This window comes from Perognathus longimembris, chromosome 8 (genome assembly GCF_023159225.1).
Source record: "Perognathus longimembris pacificus isolate PPM17 chromosome 8, ASM2315922v1, whole genome shotgun sequence".
In the NCBI taxonomy this organism is placed as follows: Eukaryota; Metazoa; Chordata; class Mammalia; order Rodentia; family Heteromyidae; genus Perognathus; species Perognathus longimembris.
This window is the reverse complement of record NC_063168.1, coordinates 60525979-60552671: the sequence shown is the minus strand read 5'-3', so window position 1 is coordinate 60552671 and position 26693 is coordinate 60525979. Positions and strand designations below refer to the sequence as shown.

At 43.4% G+C, this 26693-nt stretch overlaps 2 protein-coding genes and 1 long non-coding RNA gene across 4 annotated transcripts in view; 1 reads left to right on the top strand and 2 right to left on the bottom strand.

Annotated features, from left to right (window-relative positions):
• Positions 1–1687: 1687 nt before the first annotated feature.
• Positions 1688–9197, top strand: Mrpl33 (mitochondrial ribosomal protein L33). Its single transcript, XM_048353212.1, has 4 exons — positions 1688–1792; positions 2496–2514; positions 4739–4845; positions 8904–9197. The coding sequence occupies exons 1-4, from the start codon at positions 1771–1773 to the stop codon at positions 8951–8953; spliced, it is 198 nt and encodes a 65-aa protein (XP_048209169.1). The 5' UTR covers positions 1688–1770; the 3' UTR covers positions 8954–9197.
• A 1487-nt stretch (positions 9198–10684) lies between these two features.
• The window catches only part of Rbks (ribokinase), a 69284-nt gene continuing 53275 nt past the window's right edge, over positions 10685–26693 (bottom strand). Inside the window, exon 8 of one of the 2 annotated variants that reach the window (XM_048353210.1) lies at positions 10685–10927. In XM_048353210.1, coding sequence (XP_048209167.1) covers positions 10754–10927 — 174 coding nt within the window. In that variant the 3' untranslated portion in view covers positions 10685–10753. Of the gene's footprint in view, positions 10928–17423; positions 17613–26693 lie in introns of those variants that run through there. The other variant, XM_048353211.1, reaches the window with a different exon arrangement.
• Positions 23531–26205, bottom strand: LOC125356615. Its single transcript, XR_007211940.1, has 3 exons — positions 26184–26205; positions 25794–25802; positions 23531–25112 (listed from the first exon to the last, which is right to left on the bottom strand). It is a non-coding gene; the product is annotated as an uncharacterized LOC125356615 (long non-coding RNA).

Below are 26693 nucleotides of genomic sequence, written 5' to 3'. Positions count from 1 at the left end.
GAAATAGGAGGATCATAGTCCAGACATAAATGTCAAACTATCTCCCTCCCCAGAAAAAAAAAAACCAACCTAAAGTAAAAAGGGTTGGAGGTATGGCTCAAGTGGTAGTGCTCCTGTCTACCAAGTGTGAGGTCCTGATTTTACCCCTTAATGCCATCAACTGGCTGCCCCCCAAACTGATGCCAGGGCCTTGCTCAGAGTCACATGGCTAATGAAAGAATCAGCCTGCAGTGTTTGTGAAGTTTCTCTTTGTTGGCAGCCTCTCTTGTTTCTGAGATGCAACCCAGCTTCCCACCCACTGCAGGAATGCCTCTCCTTGACCAGTCCCCACCCTTTCCATCCACAGGCGGAGTGTTTCAGTCCATTACCTCTAAAGTTCCACACCCTTTCTGCTGCTTTACTTCAGCTCCCACGGACACCACCGAACTATCAAGCCATTCTTGTAATTGGTTGACTTTCCCCAAAGATGAAGCCTGCCAGCCTGTTCAGAGTGAAGCAGGTCAGGTGAAGTGTGTGGGTGGAAAGGGAGCTGTCTGCTGGACTTCCATTCATCTTTCCGGAAAGCGAATTTCTTGCTCTTAGTCTTCTGGGTCAGAGCTGCTTCTTCTTTGCTAAGTGGTTCTGTAGTTTTGAATGTATGTGAGTGCCTCCTTTATTTGCTTACAGCTTCAAGATTTCGTCATTCTTTCACATTGACCACTTTTCTCCTCTTCTGTCCTCTCTCTACCCAGGCAAGGGCTGTTTATCATGCAAAGTTAATTAAATGGACACACCTGCAATATATGGTGTATGATCATGTCCCTTACACAACACATGAAGTTCAGTCCTTTTTTTTTTTTTTTGGCTGACGTGGGGGTTGAAGTCTGAGCACGGGCCCTGTCCCTGAGCTCTTCAGCTTAAGGCTAGTGCTCTACCACTTGAGCCACAACACCACTTCTGGTTGTCTGGTGGTTAATTGGAGATAAGGGTCTCATGGACTTTCCTGCCCAGGATGGCTTTGAACCACAATCCTCAGATCCCAGCCTCCTGAGTAAATAGGATTACAGGTATGAGTCACTGGCACCTGGCTCAGTACTTTTTAATTATGGCAGTACATGAGAAAAATCTAGAGGAATTTAAAAGGATTGAGATCAAGGACAAACTCTGTGGTAGGATGTTTGCCTAGAGTACACAAGGCCCAGACCTGGTACTGCAAACACAAATAAATAATCAAAATCCATTACAAGAAGACAGGCACTAATAGTTAATAACATTTCCCAGGTGATTTCATTTAAGGTTGAAGACCACTGGACAAAACAGGGGAATTATGGGTGGGCATACTGTATTTTTCTGGAAGGGATAACTCCTAGGTTTTAGATGATTCTCAAAGTGCTCTGTGACAACCCTTTTTTCCTTTTCTCCCTCTCAAAACAAGCTCAGTGATGGGTCTGAAATAATAAACACAAAGAACATGCTAACTAAATGGGTATGCGCATGCAGAGCAAGGGGACTGCGTATTGTTCCCAAAGGAACCTTTGAGGGCCTTTGGGTGGAACAGGGATCCATCGGTGCACCTTCAATGACCAAGGGCCCTGGAGAGGGTGGGAACCCTCCAACTCCTACAAAAACCTACAGAAAAGCTCCAGCGAGCCTAGGATTGGCAGGTTCTGGCTGGGGGCGTGGCTTCAGGGAGGGCCGGAAATCCTCTTGGGAACCGGCTCGCGCCCCGGAAGCAATTGTGTGTTGGGCGCTTTCGGCCGCTCGCGGTCACGGTTCGGGGGTGCAGTCACTATGCTGCTCTCCGCCGTCTCCCGTAAGTGGGGCCGGTGGTGGTGGCGGGGCCTGCGGCGGGGCATCGCCGGGACGCGGCGGGGCAGGACGGAGGGACGGGCCCGGCTCCGGGGGTGTGGGGCGGCGAGCGCGGGGGGGGGGGGGGACACGAAGGGGGCGGTCCCGGGGAGAGACCCAGGCTTCTGGGCTCCGCGGGGCTGGTTCGCTGGAGTTGAGTCGGGAAGTGTGGGGAATCCCTGGAGGGTAAGGTGTGCAGAACCCCTGGATGTCTCAGCTGGAAAGGACCCCGGCATTTCTAACCCTAAGAACGAGGACGCTGCTCCTGGCCGGAGCGATGAGCTGCCCGACGGGGTGGGCACCGGAAGTGCCCGGGCTCTCGCCTCTCCGCCTCTCTCCCTGCAGGGTCAGGTCGTTGCCTGTGGTGTGTGATGATGTCCCTTCCCCACCGTTATCATCGTTTGCAAAGGGTGGTTTGTTCAACTAGAGGCTTGTTACAGTGCAACCATGTGCACCCTAAAAGAAAGACTTGTGAAGTGATTGTGCAAAGCATTGCATTCAAGAATTATGTTGGTCTGATTGGGTCTTTGTTCTGTAAAATGCTCGTTGGTTCCCTAATATTGAGGGAAAATAGTGTGAAAGATTATGGTGTGCTTCATGAGTTAGATATTTTTGTTTATAATAATAATAAACTTGTATTTTTTCTCTTTCAACCTTTGCACAAAAAGTGGCCAAAAGCAAGTCAAAGTAAGTACAAATTTTTATTTCACTTGAACTTTGTGAGTTTGTTAATCCAGCAGTTGTCATTTCTTTCTATTAAACTAAGCATTTTGCCTTGATTTTCTTTCTTTTTTTGGCCAGTCCTGGGCCTTGGACTCCGGGCCTGAGCACTGTCCCTGGCTTCTTCCCGCTCAAGGCTAGCACTCTGCCACTTGAGCCACAGCGCCGCTTCTGGCCGTTTTCTGTATATGTGGTGCTGGGGAATCGAACCTAGGGCCTCGTGTATCCGAGGCAGGCACTCTTGCCACTAGGCTATATCCCCAGCCCTCTTTCTTCTTCTTCTTCTTCTTCTTTTTTTTTTTTTAATGCTGGCTCTGGATCTTAGCTTTTTTGCTCAAGGCTTGTGCTTTCCCACTTGAGCCACACCAACACTTTGGGCTTTTTGCTGGTTAATTGGAGGTGAGAGTCTCATGGACTCTTCTTCCTGGGCTGGCTTGGAGCCCTGACCTTCAGATCTGTCTCCTGAGTAGCTTGGATTATAGGTGTGAGTCATTGGTGCCCAACTTTAATTTTCTTAAAGTAGATTGGAAGGCTCGTTGTTTGGTTATTATCAAGAAATACAGATACTCCTTGACTTTTGATGGTGTTACCTCCTGAAAAACCCATCACAGGTTCAAAATATGGTGAGCTGAAATGCTTTTAGTAAACCTAAGGTACAGAAGGTCATAGATAGGCAACCCAGTACACCGTAGTGGTTGCTACCGACTGTAGTGGTTGCTTCCCCCATGGTCTTGGGGCTGAAAGGGAGCAGCAGCAGCTGCTGTCCAGCATCTCTAAAGTATATTGCTACCTATTGCTACTCTGGGAAAGTGCATTTGAGTCTAGATTCTGTCAAAAGCTCTGCATTCACATGATGGAACCTGACTGAATATATATATATATATATATATATATATTTTTTTTTATGGCCAGTCCTGGGCTTGAACTCAGGGCCTGAGCACTGTCCCTGGCTTCTTTTTGCTCAAGGCTAGCCCTGTGCCACTTGAGTCACAGCGCCACTTCTGGCCATTTTCTGTATATTTGGTGCTGGGGAATTGAACCCAGGGCCTCTACGAGGCAAGCACTCTTGCCACTAGGCCATATCCCCAGCCCCTGACTGAATATTTTTATCTTTGACCATTCAATAATAGAATCACATAAGTTTTTCTCACAATTTATGTCTGAAACCGCCACCTTTAGATTCTGTAGCAATCCTGTGCTTTGGGGACCCAGAAGGGTCCCCTGCATTTATATCCTCTGTGACATTTGTCATATATATGTTACCTTCAGATTTTGTACACCAATTTACCTCTTAGCCAGCTCTTTTGTTTGTTTTTGTTTTGGTGGTATTGGGGTTTGAACTCAACATCCTTCTCACTCTTGCTAGACTGTTGCTCTACAACTTGAGCCATACTTTCACCCTTGCTATTTTGCTGGTTATTTTGGATTCTGAGTCTTGTGGACTGTCTGCCTGGTCTAGCTTTGAACCTGTATCCTCCAAGTATCAGCCTCCTGAGTAGGTAGGATTTTTGGTATGACTCATGGGTACCTGGCTATACTAGCTTTATGTTTCCTGCAGTGTTTTTCACAGAGTTAGCACTGGATAGATTTGTTTAAATCTTTGTTGAATAGATGACTGATTATTGTCTGTCTTAATCATTGTGCTGTACATTGACATCAGTGCAGTGATGTGTAACATGTTCTGAAATACTTGAAATTTGTTTTGAAATTACATAAGAAATATCATGGTCTACATAGGGAAACAAAACAAATGAAAAGTAACAGACAGCACAGTTATTAAAGGTGCAGTGATCACATGCACTTGTTTTTTATTGATTTGGTTAGGTCATTACCAGATCACTGTTTGGGGGCCGGGAATATGGCCTAGTGGCAAGAGTGCTTGCCTCGTATACATGAAGCCCTGGGTTCGATTCCTCAGCACTACATATATAGAAAAAGCTAGAAGTGGCGCTGTGGCTCAAGTGGTAGAGTGCTAGCCTTGAGCAAAAAAAGAAGCCAGGGACAGTGCTCAAGCCCTGAGTTCAAGGCCCAGGACTAGCCAAAAACAAAAAACCAGATCACTGGTCAAGACCAAACCTTGGAATTTGAATCTATTGAAAGTGTGTTTTATATGATTGTAGGCTGTCTTATCTCTGTTTACAGCAGATCAATGTGTTTTCTTAGCTTGTAACAGCTTACTCTTTAATCTTAGAACCATTCTGGTGAAAATGGTGAGCCTAGCTGGGACAGGTTTCTCCTTCAACACCAAGAGAAGCCGAATCCGAGAGAAACTGACTATTTTGCATTACGATCCAATTGGTAAGATTTAGAGAAGTGACTCTACAATATGTTCAAAGACCTTCAAAGCCTGTCGCTCACTTTCTCAACTATTTTTCTTTGGCAGTTTTGTTGCATGTACCATTCAGATGTGGCATGAGCCCCTTTGCTCTTGGCATTTTCAGTCTGGATGGGGAGGGAGAGGGAGAGGGGAAAATTGGCATTGATAAGTTCTGTAAGCCAGATGATTGGGATGCAGAGATGTAGGAGGGAAGTGGGGAAGGTAGGGTGAGTTACATTAGCTAGGATAGTTGAACAGACTCCCAGTGAGGATTGATCGCTGTGACATGGTGAGGAAGTGTAGGGTTCCAGTGTGGTTCTGGAAACAGGGTCTTGAGAAGGGTGTTGTCTAAGAGTGGCATGTTATGGAATCCAGATATGAGTGAAAAGAGACATATGTGTCTATGTGTTGGTGCATGAGGGAAGAGAATTTGATTTTCCGTTTTGTGCCTTGCATCAAAATGCCAGATTTTATAGTAACTTATGATTTCAATAGAGAGAAATATTTATTTAAATGATAAAGGTTCCCATGGCCAGTTGTCTGCTCACAAACCAAGTAGAGTCAGAACCTGATGGCTGTTGGGAGAAATCCATCCTGTTCTAGATTTGGTGGGCAGATTTGTACAAATCCAGCAAATAAGTTTGTAACTTTTTCTCTGATTATAATTCTTTTAGAATTTATTTGGAAACTTTTCCAGTACTGATTATTGTTGTTCTTTTGCCAGTCCTGGGGCTTGAACTCTGGGCCTGGGTACTGTCCTTGAGCTTCTTTTGCTCAAGGCAAGTGCTCTACCACTTGAGCCACGGTGCCACTTTGGCCTTTTCTGTTTATGTGGTACCGAGGAATCAAACCCAGGGCTTTATGCATGCTAGCAAGCACTGTACCACTAAGCCACATTCCCAACCCAGTGTTACCCTTAAAAAGAAAAATTGAGTACTGGGGATTGAGCCTAGGGCCTTGTGTGTGCTAGGCAACAGTTCTTCTACTTGAACCATGCCTCCTGTTCTTTTCACTTTATTTTGGTTCCCTTCACAACTGCTTCTTATCAAGATAAAAGTTGTTTAATGTGAGTAGATGTTAAAAAAATCTCTTAAGTCCAGTTGTCAGCTTAAAATTACTTGAATTCCATTCTTTAATAGCAGTGAAATTCCCTCATGGTTTTGCAGTGGTCTTATTTTTAGTCATTTCATAATAAAAAGGCAGTTCGAGGTTGATACTTGAGGATTGGAAGTCAGTTATAGGATGACTTTTTTTTGGTGGTGGTACTAGGGTTTGAACTCAGGCATTGTGCTTGTAAAGCACTTGCTGCACTACTTGATCCATGCTTTGAGCGTTAAAAAAAATGGTTGCTGGATTAGTGTACTGTTTTTTTTTTCTTTGCTTCCTTTGCTTTCCTTGTTTCCTGGGTGGAAACTCAAAGAGTGATGAGTTGTATAATAAAATGACTTAAAAAAATTTTTTTCAGTTGTGAGTCTTGAACTCAGGACACAGGTGCTGACCTTGAGCACTTTTTGCTCAAGGTTACCACTTTGAGCCATAGCTCACTTCTGGTTTTCTGGCCCTTAATTGGAGATAAGGGTCTCATGGACTTTCCTGCCTAGGCTGGCTTTGAACTGTGATGTTTACATCACAGCCTCCTGAGTAGCTATGATTACAGGCATGTACTACCAGTGCCCAACTTTCTGAGATGTTCTTTTGGAGTTTATTTAGGAATTTGCATAGTACTAATTACTGTTGATGGAATAAACTCCTATGTGCAGAAATGTATTGGAGTTTTCATCCTTAGTGTGGAGTAGGTATTGGGAACTTAGTATGTATCAAAGTTTTGAGATTGGGGAAAGCTTTCAGCCATAAACAGTTTTGATCATGAGTTCAGAGAATAGAAGGAAAGATTGATATATAAATTTCGAATAGACAGGAATTTTTTTAGCAAGGATGTCTAAGCTTTGCAGTGCTGCTGAAGAGAATGTTCTGGGATAGGAAACTGCCAAGCTTTCTGCCAGTAGATCAGTAGATGCCCTTGTAGACTTTTGTGACAAAGGAGTTTAGCTGTAGGGCTGTCCATTGCCTAGAGTACCAGGTAGTTTGACAGTTCTCTCATCATGTATTACTGTGATGAGTAAGGCTAGGTTTAGAATCAGGTTAAAAACATTTTGTAGTACTGTCTGTGACAAGAAACAGCTGTGTCTGCCGCTGTCCTTTCCATTATGTAAAACTAGCTACTGCTGGGTGTTGGTGGCTCAATGCCTGTAATCCTAGCTACTCAGCAAACTGAGATCTGAGGATCGTGGTTTGAAACCAGCCTGGGCTGAAAATTCCCTGCAAGACTCTTATTTCCAATTAACCGCTTAAAAACCAGAAGTGAAGCTATGGCTTAAAGTGGTAGAGCATTAACCTTGAGCAAAAGAGTTCAGGGACAGCACCCAGGCCCTGAGTTCCGGCTCCACAACCAACCAAAAAACCCAAAAACCAAAAAAACACAGAAAAGCAAAAGTAGCTTCTAATTTCCAAGGAGGAAGTATTAAAAGCTAAGGCATAAGCTTATTAAACTGCTTATCATAAAGAAAATGAAAACTTGTCAGTTTCACTTCCATGGATGAGTAAACAGGGCAATATAACCTTAATTGAGACAATACCTAGGTTAGCTGTAGGAAAAGAAGTTGACAGAATCATTGTTCTGTGAATTTAACAGCAAATATTTTGACAGAATTAATTTTATAGTTGTGGAGAGCAGCATGTCATTTCAATTCACCTAGCACAAATTGAGTGCTTGTTGTTTATCTGACAGAACTTTGCAAAGGAAATAGAGTTTTTTCTCATAAGGAGAGAAGAATAGTCTTAGAAATTTGCTTACCAACCCAGAGCTGACCAATAATGGAGCCAGAGTCTAAAACTAACCCTTCCAATTCCAAGTGCCTGTTCTTTCTACTACATGGACATAGCTTCATTTTCTAGAAAGTTATTTTTTAAACAAAACTAGTGATTTCCTTTGTGGTCAACCTACTATTAAAGGCCTTGGAGTCCAAGGGTCTTTCCTGTCTCCTCTCATCATTCTAGTTTTAGTTTGTTCAACAGCTGCTCCTTAGGAGCCAGGCTGTATATCTCCGCGAGGCTTTCTGTAGCCATTGCTGTTGCCTTTATCTTTATGTTCTTGGGTGTGTGAGTGTTAGACATTCACACAGGTACGTCATGATGTATTAAGCTAGGTACTCTCACAGCTTGTGAACTCCACATATGCCTTGAACAACTCTATGGACAAAGTGCTGTTTGAATTTGATACAGTGGATGGAAAGAATTTTCTTGAATAAATAAAGCCTTGCTCTAATAATCTTGACCAGTGAATTCTGGTTATGTTCATTTAAATAATCAGCTTCTCAGTGAAACCAGTTCCCTTTACCCTTTTTTTTTTTTTTTTTTTTTTGAGTTTGAATCAGGTGAGGAGGAATCCAGTGGGGAGGTGAGATATGTGTGTGTGTAAAAGTATCATGTGATGTGGAAGTTGATAGTGGGCTCTTGGATATTGTGGGACCTATAGAAACCTCACTTCCTAGCATCTAGCAGTTTTTCATCTAGGCAGGTAGCACTTTCGTTTTGGTTTTGTTGCAGGAAACTATTCTGTAATATTCACAGTGTATCATACTTTGTAACCAAACCAGAACATTCCTGTTTGGTGTATTAAACTAGCTCTGGAAATAGAGGTCCCATGGTATTTATTCTCTCTACGGGCTGCCATTTCTTTCAGGAGTTGCTCAGTTCTTCTACTTGGTTACTATATCCTGTTCTCAGCCTGTCCTTGCTTATCTACTTACTACAGCAGTAGACATTGTTTCCCTTTTTTACACCCAATTTTTTCTTTCTATGGCTTTGTTGGGTATTGAGGATGCCACTGATGGAATGGTGGCTTTTTTTTCTTTTCTGTTTTTCTGTACCGTTTTCTCTAGCCTGAGATTGAGGAACTATGAGTTTGCAAATCGACTTAGATGATGTGTATTTTAATAAAAATAGTTTTCTGTTACAGCCCTTTTTTCTCCTTCCACAGTGCACAAAAAAGTCCTCTTCACGGAACAGAGAAAAATACGCTCGCTCTGAACAATGGATTAAAAAATGAGTTTGATTTATAAAGGAGAAGACTGAGGGTGGGGATACTGATTGAGAAATCCTGCAGCGTGTAATAAAGAAGAGGAAATGGTACAGCCTCACTGCCTCCTTTGATTTGAAGGCCATTGTGAAGGGAACAATGCAGTGAAAGGAAGGTCTTTGGGACAGATATCATTTTACCAGTTATTTATCTTTCTGGATATTTTTATAGCCCTTAATAAAAAGTATTAAAATAGCCTGTGCAATTGTCTCTTAGTGTTTCCCACTACTGTTTGAAATTGAAAAGAACATTACCAAGAAATAACCATTGCCTTATATAATAAAACTTTTTCCCCCTATGATGAGACTTGTATGAGTTTCTCGGTTGCTCCTTATACTTCATAGAAAAGACACAGTAGCATTTCAGGTGATCTTGGAAGAAATTCCCATGTAATAGCGGCGATGGATTACAAGGATGAGTGGGAAAAATAAACCAAGGTATCTTCTGTTTCTGATTTGTGTTTGTGTAATTAGGAAAAATGCTGGTGACTTACAGTCTCAAATCCAGAGCAGCATATAGAATTTTTGAAAAAACGAACTTTTGGCTGGGCACCAGTGGCTCATGCCTATAATCCTGGCTTTTCAGGAGGCTGAAATCTGAGCATCACAGTTCCAAGCCAGCCCAGGCAGGGAAGTCTATGTGACTCTTCAAATAACTACCAAAAGTCGGAGTGGAGCTGTGGCTCAAGTGGTAGAGCACTGGCTGTGAGCAAAAAAGCTTAGGAGCAGTGCCCAGCCGGAGTTCAAACCTCAAGATGCGCCCCCCCCTCCACAAAGATTAAAGGATAAAGGATTTCAAAAGCTGCCTTTTTTCGTACATTAAGTATTTGACAGTGTTTTGTGCCTGCCTTGGCTATTAGCATTAGGAAATCATTGCTGTCCCACAAAGACAGGTGTTGTGCCTCGTGGCCCAATCTGTTTCTGGAGAAAATGCAAGAGCAGCTCTGGAAAGGGAATTAGTGGTAAACAGTTGTTGAGTCTTAGGGGCTTGTGGTATTCAAGTCAATCAGCTATTTTCTGGCCTCTTGTTAGAGCTGTGGTTCAAAGCAGTAACAGGTGAGATCTTGGCTATTTTTATGTTAAAACTGTACTTTGTGGTCTTAGGTTACAAGAAAATCTTTTAGCCCTTGAGTTGAATGTAGCTCACAGGGTGTATACATATTTAAGTCATTTATTCATAAGCACTGAAATATTTCAGTAACTAGACTTGTGGATTATAAAACCATTAATTTCACATTAGGCTAAAACTATCATTTGGCTGTCTTGGACGGTGCTTGGGGAATCCAATTCTGTGCCTTTTTTCCTTACTGAACATTCTCTGCTCAGGCTTGAGACACTGGTCCACCATAATGTGTTGTTTTTTGTTTTTGGCTAGTCCGGGGCCTAGGACTCAGGGCCTGAGCCTGTCCTTGGCTTCTTTTTCCTCAAGGCTAGCACTCTGCCACTTGAGCCACAGTGGCACTTCTGGCCATTTTCTATATATGTGGTGCTGGGGAATCGAACCTAGGGCTTCATGTGTACGAGGCAAGCATTCTTGCCACTAGGTCATATTCCCAGGCCCCCACCATAGTGTGTTTAAATAGTGTTCACATTAGTTGGCAATAGCATCTAATTCTCCTCTAGTTTGGCTTTGCAAGTGCTTGCAAATCAGAAACAAATCAGAAAATAACAGGACATTTCTAGTGATAGCTAAGAGTAGCCATCCCAAGCACTTTTTATTTCAAGGCATATTTATTTTAGGGCTAGCAGCCATCAAAATAGAGTAGGTGGAAGGTCTTTTTTGTGTGGATATGATGACTGTGTCCCTGCAGCTTGCACGCTGACTGAGGCGATGAAATTGGACCTCTTCAGCATTTCTTCAAAGGACATATTTGGGTAGTAAGCCAGGTAGAAGGCCAAGGCTCCCACAAAACTGTCACCAGCACCCTGTAATATAAAGCATAGTTTGATGGTAAGTATGTAGCCAATCTGTTGTCAAATTGCATGTTTAAGAAACCCTTAATTTTGGGATAGTTTATAGATAAAGTGTAAGGACAGTACAGGGAATTTCCATACTGTCTCCTCCAGTTTTTCTACATCTTCCTGTGGTACATTTATCAAATCTAATGATCTAACATTAGCTGAACGCCAGACTTAGTTCTGGCTTAATGTCAGGATGCTATCCATCTCCTATTGAGTTGTCTTGTTTCTGTAGACTCCGGCAGCCAGGATAGTTTCTTAGACATTGTTTTTGATGACTTTGGTAGACCTGAGGTGGACTGGTCAGTTCTTTTGTAGAACAGGCCTCAACTGGGATATGGATTATTTTTTCCATGGTTAGGCTGACTGGTTTTTGGAAGAAAGACCACAAAAGCAAAATGTCATTCATATCATGTCAAGGATATACACAGTGAACATGACTTACCACTGATGCTAACTTGGTCACGATGCCCCCTTTTCTTATCGTGCTCATTAGAAGCAAATCACAAAGTACATTCTACTGCTCTGAAGTTATATGTTAGCTTCTTGAGGGTAAGTTATTCAACATAAATTGCTTTGATTTTGTAGGGAGATCTCTAGTCAATCATTAATGTCAGCATGAACTCATTTATTTTAACTGCTATTATGTAGTATTTATTCTGTTGCTCAGATTATTCCAGCTTTGGCTATTTGGAGATTTTGAGTGGGCTACTATGTCCCTTAGACATGTCTCCCTTGTTTTGTTTTTGAGTGCTTCCTGACAAAAGATGCCCTAGACTCACTTATCTGGCCTTAGAATTATCCAGATGTTCTCAAACTAAATACAGGGATACACAAGTTTCTTTTGTTTTCTAAGACCTGTGTTGGAGAAAACCACGGAAGAACTAAAAACAAACCACCATAAGGTCTTTGGACTTCTGTCTTCAGACAGGGCAACGCCTACTCATGTGTTCATCTAACAAATCTAAAACAAATGTGATTACATAGTCTCCTTTGAACCACTTTCAGGGGCACTTTAGAGTTTTTCCCAGATTGCTCACTTTGTTTATGTATGTGTGTGTATGTGCGTGTCTGTGTGTGTGTGTGCATGCGTGTGAGCATGTGCACCTGCTGTGTGTACGTGTGTGTATGTGCATGCTGGTACTGGGGCTTGAACTCAGATTTTTGGGCTCTTCAGCTTTTTTTTTTTTTCTCAGAGTGGGAGCTTTACTGCTTGACCCATACCTCCAGTTCAGGCTTTTTGCTAGTTAGTTGGAGATAAGTGGTCTTGGATATGTCTGTCCCGCCTGGTTTTGAATATAGATCCTTGGATCTCAACCTCCTGAGTAGGACTATAGGTGTAAGCCACACTGGTGCCTGGACTCCAAGAGCTTTTTATAAACAAATCTTGAGACAATTCCACCTTACAGGTATGAAATTTTTTCAGTTGCAGCGGCCATAATGAACTATACGCCCAGCACCCAGCACCGTGACTGACACTTGAAAGGAAGCAAGCTGGGTGGCCTAAGTGCTAAATAGTGCTAAATGCTGTGGGGTATTAAGAAAGACTAAGCAAATACTCCCTGAAGTTCTTACAGAGTCTTTATAGAGCAAGCCAGATTTCTCAACAAAGTAGGCCCCAGAGAACTAAGACAGTGGAGGAGTTAGGGACAAAGTGAACTTAGGTGAGAAATGATTTTAAAGGAGCATGAAGTTTCTTTTTGATTACACAGAAAATGTAATCAATGTGACATGTACTAAGGAGTCACAGCAATGCAATTGTGAATTCAATACCTACCTGCCATGGATAAATGTTTTTTTTTTTTTTTATTGCCTAGATGCTTTGCATTGCTCACTTTTGTGAAGGATGCAATGGAGGAAATACTCATGATTCTTGAGCAACCTCAGTTTAGTAGCATAATAGTGTGACAGGAGAGGTTTGAAACTAGAGGAACAGGAGGTGGAGAACGTGTGCCCAACTTGCCCTTGTCTTGACCTCACCAGAAATGAGATGCAAGAGGTTCCACACTTTTCTTCAAAGAGAGGGCAGTCAAGCCACTGAGCAATGAATCAGAGAAGATGGCTACCAAGACCTCTGACCCTTTGATACTAGGTTAACTGGATCACAGAGACACTGAATCATTTGTCCCATGCTCACCTGGCTAATAAATGTCAGAGGTACAATTTGCATTCAGATCTAGCTGATTCCATATGCTCAGTTCACATGCTACCCGGTGCATGTTTACAGGAGATAAAAACGGTGGACAAAAAGAAATGCCATAACTTTGTAATTCTCTTTGGATCCTGAAAACTGTGCTGCCTAGAGTCTGGGGCAATTTGAAAACTCTTAAGGTAAACACCACATCTCTGTTCTATGTACCTCTGTGACTACCTTGCCAGTGCTTCACGTTCTGTGTTCTTTTCCCAAGATCTCTTCTAGGGTGGTCGGGTGGCCTGGATGAACCATGTGTGACTTTGTTAGTGAAAATGGAGGTCAGGTTGTCATGCCTGGAGTTACTTGACATTCCATTGTGGGATCTATTTATACCACAAGGCTTTCAAGTGCCAATAAGTTGGTTGTTGATTCACATCTTTAGTGTAACTATTTTTATACATTGGTATGCTTTTTTTTTTTTTAATGGAAAGTGCTTTAAAAGTAGAAGCTATATTGTATCACTGTGATTTTCCTGTAAGTAAAGTACTTTCCAATCAATCATTCTTAGAATAATGGAATAGTTCTCATTGATACAACTTGATGGTTTTAACCTTTTACTGAAAATTATTTTTGTGCCAAAAGGGTGATGGCATAATTCATCTTTCTTTGTACAATTACCCATGTGGCTACTGTTCTCTGCCTTCTCAGAATGATATCCTGTTAAGGAAGTGCTGCTCACAGAGAATGGGTGTGGCATTCTGAAATCCTTGCTTTCCGGAGGGCCTTTGCACTCCTGAGTCCTGAGTTCCTAGTACATGTGGGGGTAGCTGGCCTGTTGGTGAAGTGCCCGTGGCACACTCAAGCCTTCCAGTGGGCTAGTGGGAGGGAGGAGGGTCAGAGCCATAGGGCAGGAGTGACACTAAGGAGGGGCAGCTGGTGACATGGCCCCAGGGGCAGAAGAACTTAAGAGGAGGGAACTTGAAGAGCAGTGGTTGGGAGCTGGGTGTGGGGTTAGGGTGGGTACTTTGTGCTGCTAGTCTCTGAGACAGTGTTGCCCTGGGAGGATGGTCTCCCATTTCCCTTTTCTTCCCTTTCAAACAAATGTCTAGGTAAAGCCCCATTTCTATGACCATGGGTCCATGTCCTCAGTGAATTGATGCCTATGTACTCTTGCTCAAGGCTTGCTCTCTGGTGAGATAGGCACATGCTGACAAACTATTGAACTGGCAGCAAATGTTTGGAATGTGCCATGCCACTCCAGCAAAACACACACACATGTGAATCCAAGTCTGATGGTCTGCAGTGATTCTTCTGTGGTTCTGCTCAGCACCAGGCTCAGGGCCTTGTGTTCAATAGGCTGCTACTCTACCACCTGAGCCATGCCTCCAGCTTTTCCCCTCCCTGGTTATTTTGGAGTCTAGGTAAAGCTATTGTTCTCCAGCTGGCTTTGAACCACGAATCTCTACATTTCAGCCTCTTGAGTAGCTAGGATTATAGGTGTAAACAACTGGTACATGGCTGCTTTGTACATTTTTCACTAGGACCCTGTGGACAAAAGCATAGTTGGATTTGTGGAGTACAGTTGTGTACTGGCACTGAGTAAGGGTACCTGGCTGTGGGGGTATTGTGGTTTGTATATGAGGTATCTCCCCCACCAAAGTTTGTGTGAAAGGCTCAATTGCCAGCTGGCAGGCCTTTTGAGGAGTGACTGGATCATGAGGGCTGACTTCATCAGTGTATTTATGATGGAACCCATTGGAATGGATTAATTCATTAATTTAATGGCAGTATTGGGAATTGGTAGTAACTTTTGGAGGTTGGGCCTGAAGAAAGTAGGGGGGGGGTCCCTGGGGGTATATCTTGTCATGGCTCTTTCCTTCTCTGCTTCCTGGTCACCTTGGCCTTGCTTCATCATACCCCTTCTGCCATGATGCTTTACCTCCCCACAAGCCTGCAGCAGTGAGGACATGCTCATGGTCAGAGACCTCTGAACCTGTGGCCCCCAGTAAATCTTCCCCTCTGAACTGGGTATTTGTCACAGGAATGGAAAACTGAAGAACACAGGAGTGAGTCTAATTGCACAAAAGCCAGCAGAAGCCCTGTGGGGCTCTAATAGTAAAGCCGAGGAATCTGAGATTCAAGAATCTACAACTTGTTGATACAAAAAGATGTTGAATGGCAGCCAAGCTTCACCCCCAAGTCGTGTGTGGAGGACTCAGCTGGGACAGTTCTCTGGATAATTCCTAGACCCATTTCCTACAGCGCCACTCAGACGTCGGAGCCATCACGTGCAGATTGTATTGCCTGGCACTATGTTTGGAGCTCTGCTTTCACTGCACCCTCCTGGCCTAGTACCTCCCAGAAGGTGCTTATGGCCTCCTCTGGGGGTAAAGAGACAGTCCTCGCCACCTCCTCTCCTGAGACCTGGTGACATGTGAAGCCCCTACCAATGTGAGTGCTGACAGAAACAAGCACTGCCAGAGGACAGATGCTGAGTGGTCAGGCGAGGAGCATGCCCGTAGGAGGGAGGGTAATGGAACAGGCTTGTGAAAGTCTGTTTGCCAAATTCCAGCTGATAGAAAAGCAGACGAGCTGGAAGGAGTGATGAGAGTATTAAGTGTGGTTGGAGAAGGGGGTGGGGGGACCCCTGTGATGAAAACTGCCAAGGTAGGAACTTGGCAGGCAGCACAATAGCCCTCCAGGGATCTTGCAAGAATGATGTCATCCCTGAGGCTTCATTTGTTAGGAATCTGAACCCACGCGGGATGATTCAGAGCCCAAACTGCCCAGCGAGCATAGCAGTTAGAGTCCTGGCATTCTTCCTCCATGTCTTCACACATTCCATCTGACAAGAGGATGCCACTCGCTTTTCTTTTCAGAACCTCTCCCTCCACAAAGCTATGTGGAGCCCGCACTGTGGATGCGAATTCCTCCGTCTGGCTTGTGGTTTTAGACACCAGGGAGGAGCAAATGGGATGAACCATGACTAAATCACAAGTCAATGTTCTTCTGAAAAAAGATCTGACGAGGGGTCCAGGGAAGATGTAAACTGCCAGACTCCTGGTGCTTTCCACACCCTGCAGGGGCCCGGATCTGATGTCGAGTCAGCCTTGCTGTCCACCCTGGGCTTAGGTTAGAATTTCCTCAGGGAAAGTGCTCCAGAAGGGCTGCACCCATTGAAGCCTAAGAGGACCCTTGGGCTAGCCCAGCTATGATGGACTTCCCACAGTTCCTGTGGGCCTCAGCATCGGGCCTGCCCTGGGGAGATGTCATTCTCTGGTCTCCCACAGGTCTGGCAGTCACCACCTCAGGGAAGCAGCATGCCTTGGACCCTTTTGTTCACTATCATCTTTTAAGAATGGTCGAGTCATTGCTTCTCACCTGCAGGGAAGCTCCTCAGTCAGTTTATTTCTATTCATGGAACATAATGGGGAAAATGTTTTCTCAACTGGGACAATGCAGCAAATGGTATGGGGCTAAAAAGATCTGGGCTTTTGTAAGTCCTGATTTCAGTACTCCTACTGTGTGACTCTTGGCAATTTACTCTTCTGCATCTGCATACTTATCTATACATTAAGAGCCCACCTTATAGGGCTGTTGTGAATACGGAGTCAGATAATGTAATGTCAAAGGGTTCAGAATAGTGCCTGGCATGGATTGTGTTCAACAAAGGTGGGCACATGAGGTATATCATCTCAGAGACCAGTTACTTTGCTCAGGCTTTGGAGTGGAGGCCCATGACCTCAGAAAGGGCCAGAGTTCTGTGTAACTAAGGGGGGTCACCATCCTAGGGCAAATTCTTTAGGATCCAAGGGCAAGAGGGGCTAGCTTTCTGTCCTTTACCCAGAGGAGAACTGGAGAAACCAGTATCCTGTAGCTCTTGATTCTGAGAGTTCCAGCAGTGATCATCTAGTGGGATGGGGTCTCTGAAACTCACTCCTCTGAGGGATTGGGAAGATGCAGACCCCACAGAGGTGGGTTTACAGTGATCTTTAGAGTTGCAAGATGAGCAATGGAAAGTGAAAAGCATAAAGTCCCTCTAGTCAGCATGGACTGGGGAAGCCTGGCAAGTCTCATGCTTAGGTTTGTGGACAAGAAGCCATGTGTGCATGAACCATGCGGGATTCTAGGCAGAGGCACGGACATGGGGTAGGGGGGCTGGAGGACAGCACAGGGAGGGCCCCCTGTTGGCAGAGATGTATGTGTGTGCATGTAATATTTGTGGGGGAAGGTGATTAAGGAAAAAAAGTCAAAAGGTTCCTGGGGTGCCGTAATAACATAAAAAAAGAAAAAGAGAAGGCCGGGACAAAACCAAGGCCTCTTGTTCTAAAGAATGACCAGTGGCCCAGTCTGCTGGCACAAAAAGAAGCCTGCACCAGCACCGGGTGTGCTGTGAGCACACGAGGCAGATGGTGGTAGCTCCCTGCTTTCTTCCATGGAGCCAGAAGTTCTGACATTTCCCAGCCAGTTACTCTCCTGTTCCCTTCAGTCTGCAGTCTCTATTGTCACCAGTGAGACCTGGAGGTAAATTGAGCAAGAAGATGAGGCCAAGTGGGCCGGTAGACCTTCTCAGCAGGCAGTGCGGTATTCCTGCCTGCACAGGTAGAACAGACCCGAGGAGATGCTGTTTACACAGGAGTGCACCTGTCAATCTGTCCACTGCTTATCAGCACATAGTTTCCTCAGAAAGGTGAAATCACATCCTGCCCATCTCAACTTTCCTACCTTCCCAAACAAGAGCACTTCATGCGTGTTATGACACTGAGAATCCTGATTTCATATCATCATTGTGTAAGTGCTGTTGATTTTTCATTCTCAACAGATCCGTATGGACCATGACTGATCATTGTTTCACAAGTGTCCATTGACTTTGCCTTCTACTGTTAGTCACCTTAATTTAGGATAGTTAAATTCTAATTCTTTAAGTAGAATAGCTCCACTTAAAAGCAACTTTTAAAATCAGCAGTATACTATATACTTCTAAAAATACTACGTGATGAAAAGAGCAAATATTTTGTTTTTTTTGTATACCAAAGTGATTAGTATTTCAGATAATTCAAGTATAAAATTGCATGTAGCAAATTTTTGATAAAAATTAATTCTATCTTTTAAGTAGGTACAACTGTTTCCGTGGCTATAAAATTTATCAGCCATTTGATAAAAAACAAAAAAACAAAAAACAAAAACAGGGAGCTGGGAATATGGCCTAGTGGCAAGAGTGCTTGCCTTGTATACATGAAGTCCTGGGTTCAATTCCTCAGCACTATATATATAGAAAAGACCAGGGGCTGGGGATATGGCCTAGTGGCAAGAGAGCTTGCCTCGTATACATGAGGCCCTGGGTTCAACTCCCCAGCACCACATATACAGAAAACGGCCAGAAGTGGCGCTGTGGCTCAAGTGGCAGAGTGCTAGCCTTGAAGAAAAAGGAAGCCAGGGACAGTGCTCAGGCCCTGAGTCCAAGGCCCAGGACTGGCCAAAAAAAAAAAAAAAAAGACAAGAAGTGGCGCTGTGGCTCAAGTTGGCAGACTGCTAGCTTTGAGCAAAACGAAGCCAGGGACAGTGCTCAGGCCCCGAGTCCAAGCCCCAGGACTGGCAAAAACCAAACCAAACAAACCCAAAACTTTGTGGTGCGAAGATGAAACCTAGAGCTCCATTTATGCAAAGAAGGTATTCTATTGTGCACAGGGCCCTGCAACTGAGACATTTGAACAAGGTCCCTGGTCCTTTTTGCTTTGTTTATTTTTGAGATAGGGTCTTGGGAAGGGTAAGGCTGGGGCTTGGGCTAGCCTGGACTGTGATCCTCCTATTTAGCACTTTTTTTTTGGTTGGTCTTGAACTCAGGGCCTGGACACTATCCCTGAACTTTTCTGCTCAAGGATTAGTGCTTACCACTTTAAACCACAGCTCCTCTTCCACTTCCCTGGCGGTTAATTGGAGAGAAGAGTCTCACACTTTTCCTGCTCAGGCTGGCTTTGAACAATGATCCTTAGATTTCAGCCTCCTCCTGAGTAGTTAGGATTATAGGCATGAGCTTTACATTTAGCTTTACTTAGTACTTTTTATGAAGTGGGGATGATAGGTGAGCACAACAGCACACACACTACTTTTTGTTGAGATGGGAGCCTCCTAACTCCCCTCCCCAGGCTAGTCCCAAACTGAGATCCTCCTGATCTCTGCCATTCAAATAGCTCAAATTACAAGTGTGAGCCACTACATCTTGGCCTACTACATCAAAATATCCTTCCCCCAAATACCCACGCTTTGTGAGGATACAATCCTTCCACTTACAAGTTGATGTTCTTTAGTATATTAGAAGGTTGAGCAACAATTACCACAATCTAATTTTAGAGAAATTTCACCCTCCCCAAAGAAATCTCATACTTATTAACAGCCACTCCCCATTCCTCTTCTACTTTTCCAGGTCTAGGAACCACACATCCACTTTGTCTCTACATATTCGTTAAAAATATAATTTTATTTTTATGGGTAATTGGAGATAAGAGTCTTTTGGACTTTCCTGGCTGCCTTCCAGCTGCAATCCCCAGATCTCAGCCTCCTGAGTAATCCTAGCTATTCAGGAAGCTGAGATCTTTATACATTTTTGAGTAAAATCACTTCATATTTTGATTAGGTAGTTAGTTAAGTGATAGTCTACCATTTCACAATTAACCCAAAAGTTAATTATAATTAACTAATTACATTCAAATCTACTCTCTTGGTTTTGGCTGGTACTGTATGTGAAAAGTGAGGCAGATGGAGGGCCAGTGGGAATGCGTCTGCTAGTAAAACCTCATTTTTTAAATAGGTTAGTATCTTTCATTCATTCATTCTTTCTTTTCCCTTTTAAATAGTTATTTTAAAGGTGATGTACAGAGGGGTTACAGTTACATAAGTCAGGTAAAGAATACATTTCTTTGGGCACTGTCACCCCTTTCCTTGCTTTCTCCCCAGAAAACTTCATTTCTAATAAGCACTGTGGCAACAGGTTTAGCTAAACCTTCCTGCTCAAAAGTGTTCACTAGTGAGTCTGTAAAATTTTTATATTAAATTCAAATGCACCAGGAGTTTGTTGATCAAGAATTCCTATAGTGAGAGGCACAGTTATCACTTGCCTAGCGTGTATGGAGACTGGAGTTCAAAGCCCAGTACCAGAAAAACAATTAAAGAATTACTACAGTGAAATTATTTGTAAAGACGAATCACTGGGGTAAAAATTCACCCACCCACATTCTTCCAGAACATTTACTTGTATGGTTTCTAAGCCTATTTGTGTAGATTAGGTTAGCTTTAGTGATTTTCTTTTCTGTTTTCTATATTCACTAGTATGTGGCACTTGGACAGATGTTGTTTTCTTTTGGAAGGTCAAGACTCTGAGGCTTGCAATGGATGGTTCCACACAGATCTTCCTTGGCTATGTGCATGGTGTTCTGGGTATGGGACCTTCAGAATCTAACACCCTCTACCTACAGAGACACCTCTGTCACAGAGCTTTCCCATCACCCCCAGAGACAACGGCCTGTCTGAATACAGGTGTTTTCTAGACCCCTATAGCCACTAATAAAAAACTGGTTTTCATCTCAACTACATATCAACTAGTGAGCCTAGATGGTAGAAATCTGAGATACATCTGGTAGGTTCTATAAAGACAAAAGTGTGTATTTGGTTAAGGCTAAGGTAAACACAGGCATCTCCCTACTGCTGTCCACGACAGGGCTCACACCGTTAGAATCCTGTCTGCAGGGTAATGTGATTGTACTCGTTTACCTTCCGGTTTTTAGGGCATGTTTGCAAATGTGATTCAATTAGAATCCCATTGCAACCCTGTGAGGTAGACAGGATGAGTCTTTCATTTCCAGATGAGAAGGCAAGTACAAAATTTGGCTCAAGGTCATGGCTAGGGGACATTAGTTCCAATGCTGTTGGTCAAAGCTCCATTCCTTTAAAAGCAGTCTTCTGGGGAGGGCATACATCCAACTTTGCCCCCAAAATGTTTGTGCTGTCTTCAAAATTTGTAGCACATTTTTGACTGTCCTCAATGAAGACAAACTTGTATCTCCAAAGCTATACGTTTTCAAATTTGATATCAGAATTGGCCTGGAGTTTGTTGCAACATGCATTCCTGTGCTCCAGTCTCAGTGTCTGAGCTGTTAAATCCAAGGCAGGGCTTGGGATTTGCATCTAATGAGTTCTCAGATGGTACTGATGTTGCTGGTCTGGCACCACACTCTGAGAACTACTCTCTTAAGGAATTTATTTCTGGGAAGAGTGACTCATTGAAAACCTCAAGTCTAGTGAATTTAGGTAGAGGATCAGCTAGGGAATTCTATCAGTGATCCCAAATAGTAAGTGACTATACAGATGAAATATGAGTAGGGAGCTTTAAACAGGTTCTGAAAAATGGCAGAGTGTGTGTGTGTGTGTGTGTTTGTGTGTGTGTGTGTGTGTGTGTTGGGGTAAGGGGCTTTCTTGTTCACGGCTGGAGTTCTACCATTGGACCCCACATTCCCATCTAGCTATCTGCTAGCTAATTGGAGGTGGAGTCTTACAGACTTCTGCCAGAGCTGGCTTAGAACTCTCAGCCTCACGAATACCAAGGATTACAGGTGTGAGGCACTGGTGCCCAGCAAAAAGGACAATTGGATGGGACTAAATGTGAAGTTTTCCCATGGGGACTACCTTAAAGGGAAGGACCCTCTAGTATGTGTGCTGAAGAACTTTCCTGACCGTACAGGAACACCTTGCACATTCAATTATGAGATGTTCATTATCAACCTTTGATTTTCCAATATGAGACCCAGCAAATCTGTATCAAGGCAGAATTAATAGCTATTAATGGCAGCTAGAAGCTGTGAGAGAAGCTGCCTTTTACTCTCTTGATGTTTGAGATTATGATTAGAAAGGAACAGGTGAAAAGGTCAAATTTTGGATGCCAGAGATAAACATGTAACATTTTATGGGGGATAGAAAAATCTCAATAGAAGAGAAAGGAAGAAAGAAAGAAAAAAAAGTCCTACATTAGTTTTTGGGCTGGGAGAAAGTCAATCCTTCATGTCACAGCAGGGAAAAAAGAGGCAGAGGAATGCGTAAATATTGGTTCTATTTTAATTTCTATTCTACATTACATTAAACTTTCCTTGTACTCCTCTTTAATTTACAGCAAATGCTGACACAAATTGGTGTGCCTTCTCTTCTTTGACATCAGTATTCCTCTTGAATTATGTATTTCTAGCTGGAATGAGGTTTATGGGGCTAAAGCTTTCATTTAGATAGATGAGAACAGAGAAGGATCAATGGGAGGTCAAGTGTAAAATCAAAGTAAGGGGGGGCTGAGATATGTTCAGGGCAGCATTTCACTGCTCAAAGAGGCTGTAAGCGACATTAAAAATGACACTGGTCTTTCCATTGTGAATATATTGATTAAATTTTAACTACTAGAGAACAAGAAAAACTCTTCAACCTTTATCCCACAACTGGCATGACAAAATACCTGACATAAACAGCTTAAGGGAGGAAGGATTTATTTGAGCTCACAGTTCCAGATGTTTGCCTTCCCTGACTCTGGGCTTTGGTGAAGTAGAATATTATGGTGCATCATAAGCATGTGTCAGAGGCTAATCATCCATGGTGGACATGAAAGAGAGAGAGGGAGAAAAGGGACCAGGGGCCAAGTTAACCTTCAAGGCACCCCTCCATGACCTGTTCCTCCAGAGACACCCCACCTCCCATCGTTTCCATTTCCCAAAGCAGCAGCAGTAGCTGGGGGACCATGCTGCGTAAACTTGTGGGGACATTTCATATTCAATGTAACAGTACCCTAGACATGTTTAGTAACCATTTGTAAAGGTACAGGTGGTCATAACAACTGCACCACTGGGTTTGATTTAAAAACTGAGTCAAAGAACAAGTGAAATCCTTGCCAGATACAGCATGTTTTGGTCATCTTAGTCTTTATACATGCACATGGCTGTGGTGCTCAGGCTAACTCAGAGACTTGGGCCAGTTACTGGCGACAAATGGTTCTGGGTCCAAGTTAGTCAATGATTCAGAGGCTGTTTACCGGCTCCAGAGGAGCCAGCCTGGGTCTCAGGGTCCATTCTCAGACTCACTAACTTGCCGTAGACTCTGGGCTGACTAGTCACACCAGTACTGAGGTGGAACTTTTTTTTTTTTTTTTGGCCAGTCCTGGGGCTTGGACTCAGGGTCTGAGCACTGTCCCTGGCTTCTTTTTGCTCAAGGCTAGCACTCTCTGCCACTTGAGCCACAGCGCCACTTCTGGCCATTTTCTGTATATGTGGTGCTGGGGAATTGAACCCAGGGCCTCATGTATACGAGGCAAGCGCTCTTGCCACTAGGCCATATCTCCAGCCCCGAGGTGGAACATTTTGATGAAGCTGCTTTGAGCCATTATTTGCATCCAAATGATCTTATAAGCCTGAGCCCCAATCTGTGAGTAATCCACAGTCATTTCTGAAAACTTTCCCTTCCTTTTATCTTTACCCATCATATCCTCCACGCCAGGAGTGCAAACTGTAGAAAAGCTATTTGCTTTGGCCAGCCCGAAGAACACCTGAGGGTCACTCAATCAGGGCATGCAAGGATGGGCCATGGTCTGCCACGGCTTTGTCAGGACCTGAGATGTGGGTTCTTGTCAGGTCCTGTGCTATACTTGGCAGGCGCTCCTTTCAGCCACAGCCCTCACGAACTGCTCTGCTGTCTGGCTAGTCACATAGAAGCATGTCCTATGGAGAATGAAAACTGCCTAAAATCCTCATTCTGCCTAAAATGTCTCTGGGAGATTAATTTATTCTATAACTAATGGAAGAGATCGGAATCTTGAGTTCAGGCTACGAATGGAATAAAAAGGGCCCATTCTTAAGGCAACATTAATGAAGCCTTTGTATATGAATAACTTTACATATCAATGAATAAATGCCACTTAAAAACTAAAATGTCCACTAGTGATTCCCTAGCTTCTAAAGCCTGGCTTTGCCTTGTATGGTCAGCAGTCATTTTTCTCCGTCACTCCACTATTCTCAACAGAAAACAGTTAATTCACTATGACAGTATCTTGCAAAAGCTTTACTGAAATATTTTCTGCCAAATGCTCATCCAACAACTGCTTTTTTATTTCAGTGAGAGGTACTTGAAATAAAATCATTCTTCTCTGTGAAAATTGCCTCCTAAATAACATAGGCCTCCCAGATTAACAGCAAATGCACGTGATAACAGAACCAACCATAGATTCCACTTGTGCGGATGCACCAAATTTTGAGGACTTAGTCATTGCACAATATTGTATTTCTAGCCTTTCTTTTGCTTGAGCTGTTAGACCACAGGATCAGCAGGCAGTTGCTGTTATAAAAGGGCTCTCTGGGTTATTTATAATGTGTCTACTTCTTACACTTGCTGTTTCACTTTTGGGTCTTGAGCCAGGTCTATGCTGTGCAAATGTAGGAAGGAACTGGGCAATTGTTCTACCGTCCTGAGAGCAACTGTGGATGATTCATAGTACACTGTGTGTGCCTTGGCTGGGATACCTTGTATTTCTGCCTAAACAACCCAAATTATCACATTCTGGCTGATTTGTCACCTTGTTAGAGAAAGCAGCATACGTGAAGGGTGTGCTTCAGATAGGAGTAGGTTAGGGCCTAACGCATGTGTGGTGGGGAAAAATAACAGAAGCATTATGATGTTGGAAAAGAGTTTCCTACAAATGTTATTTACTTAAAGTAAATGATACATTTCTGCTCCAAATGATTGTCTGTTGCCCAGAGAAGGGGTTTGTGAAAATGGGGCAGGGAGGCAGCTGCACATGGCCATGGAAGATGTTGTCCTGTGCCTATGTCTGCTGAGGTAATATTGATGATATGACATGATACAATGCTCCCAAGGGAAACAGCTTTCAGCCCTTAGTGGGTAAGGAGAGGAGCCAAAACATGATGAAAATCATTGAGACCAACAGAATAACCAGTTGATTGCACACTTTACTATCTTACTTGTTTTTGTCCTCTTTCTCTCCCTCCCTCTGATCTCACTATATATATAGTTCAGACTGGTCTGGAATTTGGATTTCACTATGTAGCCTAGGCTGACCTCAAATTTGTGATCTTCCTGTCTGTCTTCCAAGTGCTGGGATTATAGATGTGAATTCTCTTAAAAATTTAGCTACTCTGAATCCCCCCCCCCTTTTTTTTGTCAGTCCTGGGCCTTGGACTCAGAGCCTGAGCACTGTCCCTGGCTTCTTTTTGCTCAAGGCTAGCACTCTGCCACTTGAGCCACAGTGCCACTTCTGGCTGTTTACTATATATGTGGTGCTGGGGAATCGAACCCAGGACTTCATGTATACAAGGCAAGCATTCTTGCCACTAGGCCATATTCCCAGCCCTACGCTGAATTCTTAAGCATGTTCACACTCTCTTTTCAACCCAATCAGTGCTACTTCCCTGAGCTAAGTTTATCATCTCCCATCTAGGTCAACATCTCAATCCCTGGCCTTTTCCCTTGCTTCTAGTCTTGTAATTTCCATTACATTATCTGTAATTTTAAAAAAAGCCACATCTATCTTTTTCATAAGGAATAAATCTGATCAGATCTATTTTCTTGCTGAAATTCTTCAGTGGCTTCCAGTAGCCCCCAGAAGAAAGTGCATCTTTTCACATGTGATATGTTAAAAGTCTTTACCACACTCTCTGTTACCTCTCTTTTCTACTCTGAATTCTAAGCTCTTGCTAAAAAGAAGTGAATAAAACTACTTGAAGGGGCACAGCCATGACATGCCATCTCTATTTGAGTAGCAGATTTGTGCTATCATGTCCAGCTGTCTAGGGAAGAAGGGAGATCTCACAACTTTTAAAATCTCATGGATATTCCTGTCTGGGCTGGCTTTGAAACATGATCCTCAAATCTCAGCCTCCTGAGCAGCTAGGATTACAGGTGTGAGCCACTGGTATCCGACCAGGCTGTCTATATTTTTAAGAGAATTGAAGTAGAAAGAGAAAAGCAATAGAGATTTGTTTTAAATGGTTACCCGGTAACCTATCTCGATGCAGTATACACACTGTATACACATTCTGTATACACATGAACTCTCTCTCTCTCTCTCTCTCTCGCATTCATGGCATTAACAGTGTAGTCCCACAGAGGACATGCCATCAGCACAGGAAATACACAGTGTACAGAGTTTTATGTAAGACATGGGTTGATGCTCAGTAAACTGTGATCCACATGCCTGTTTTTGTTTCTTTGTCCAACTCCATAAGCAACGGTGGGCAACAAGGGCTGGGGGACATGATTACAAGTTTCTGGGCTCTATAATTTGACACTAGACTTTTTTCATTTCCTCATAGTTTCGGGTGACCCCTAAACCACCACTACACCATAGAAAGCACTTAGAAGACTGCCACTGTGGTCCTGGCAACACCACTACAGCAGTCCAGGAAATCAGCAAGACTATGGCACAATGCCATGTTGCTGTACTCATGACTAGGTTGCTTCAGGAGGAGTGAGGGGAGTAGGATGCTAAGAGGAAAAGTCCTATGGTAGATGTAGTAAGCAAGTGCCACAGCCTTTGGCATCCCTTTCTGCTGGACAGAGGGA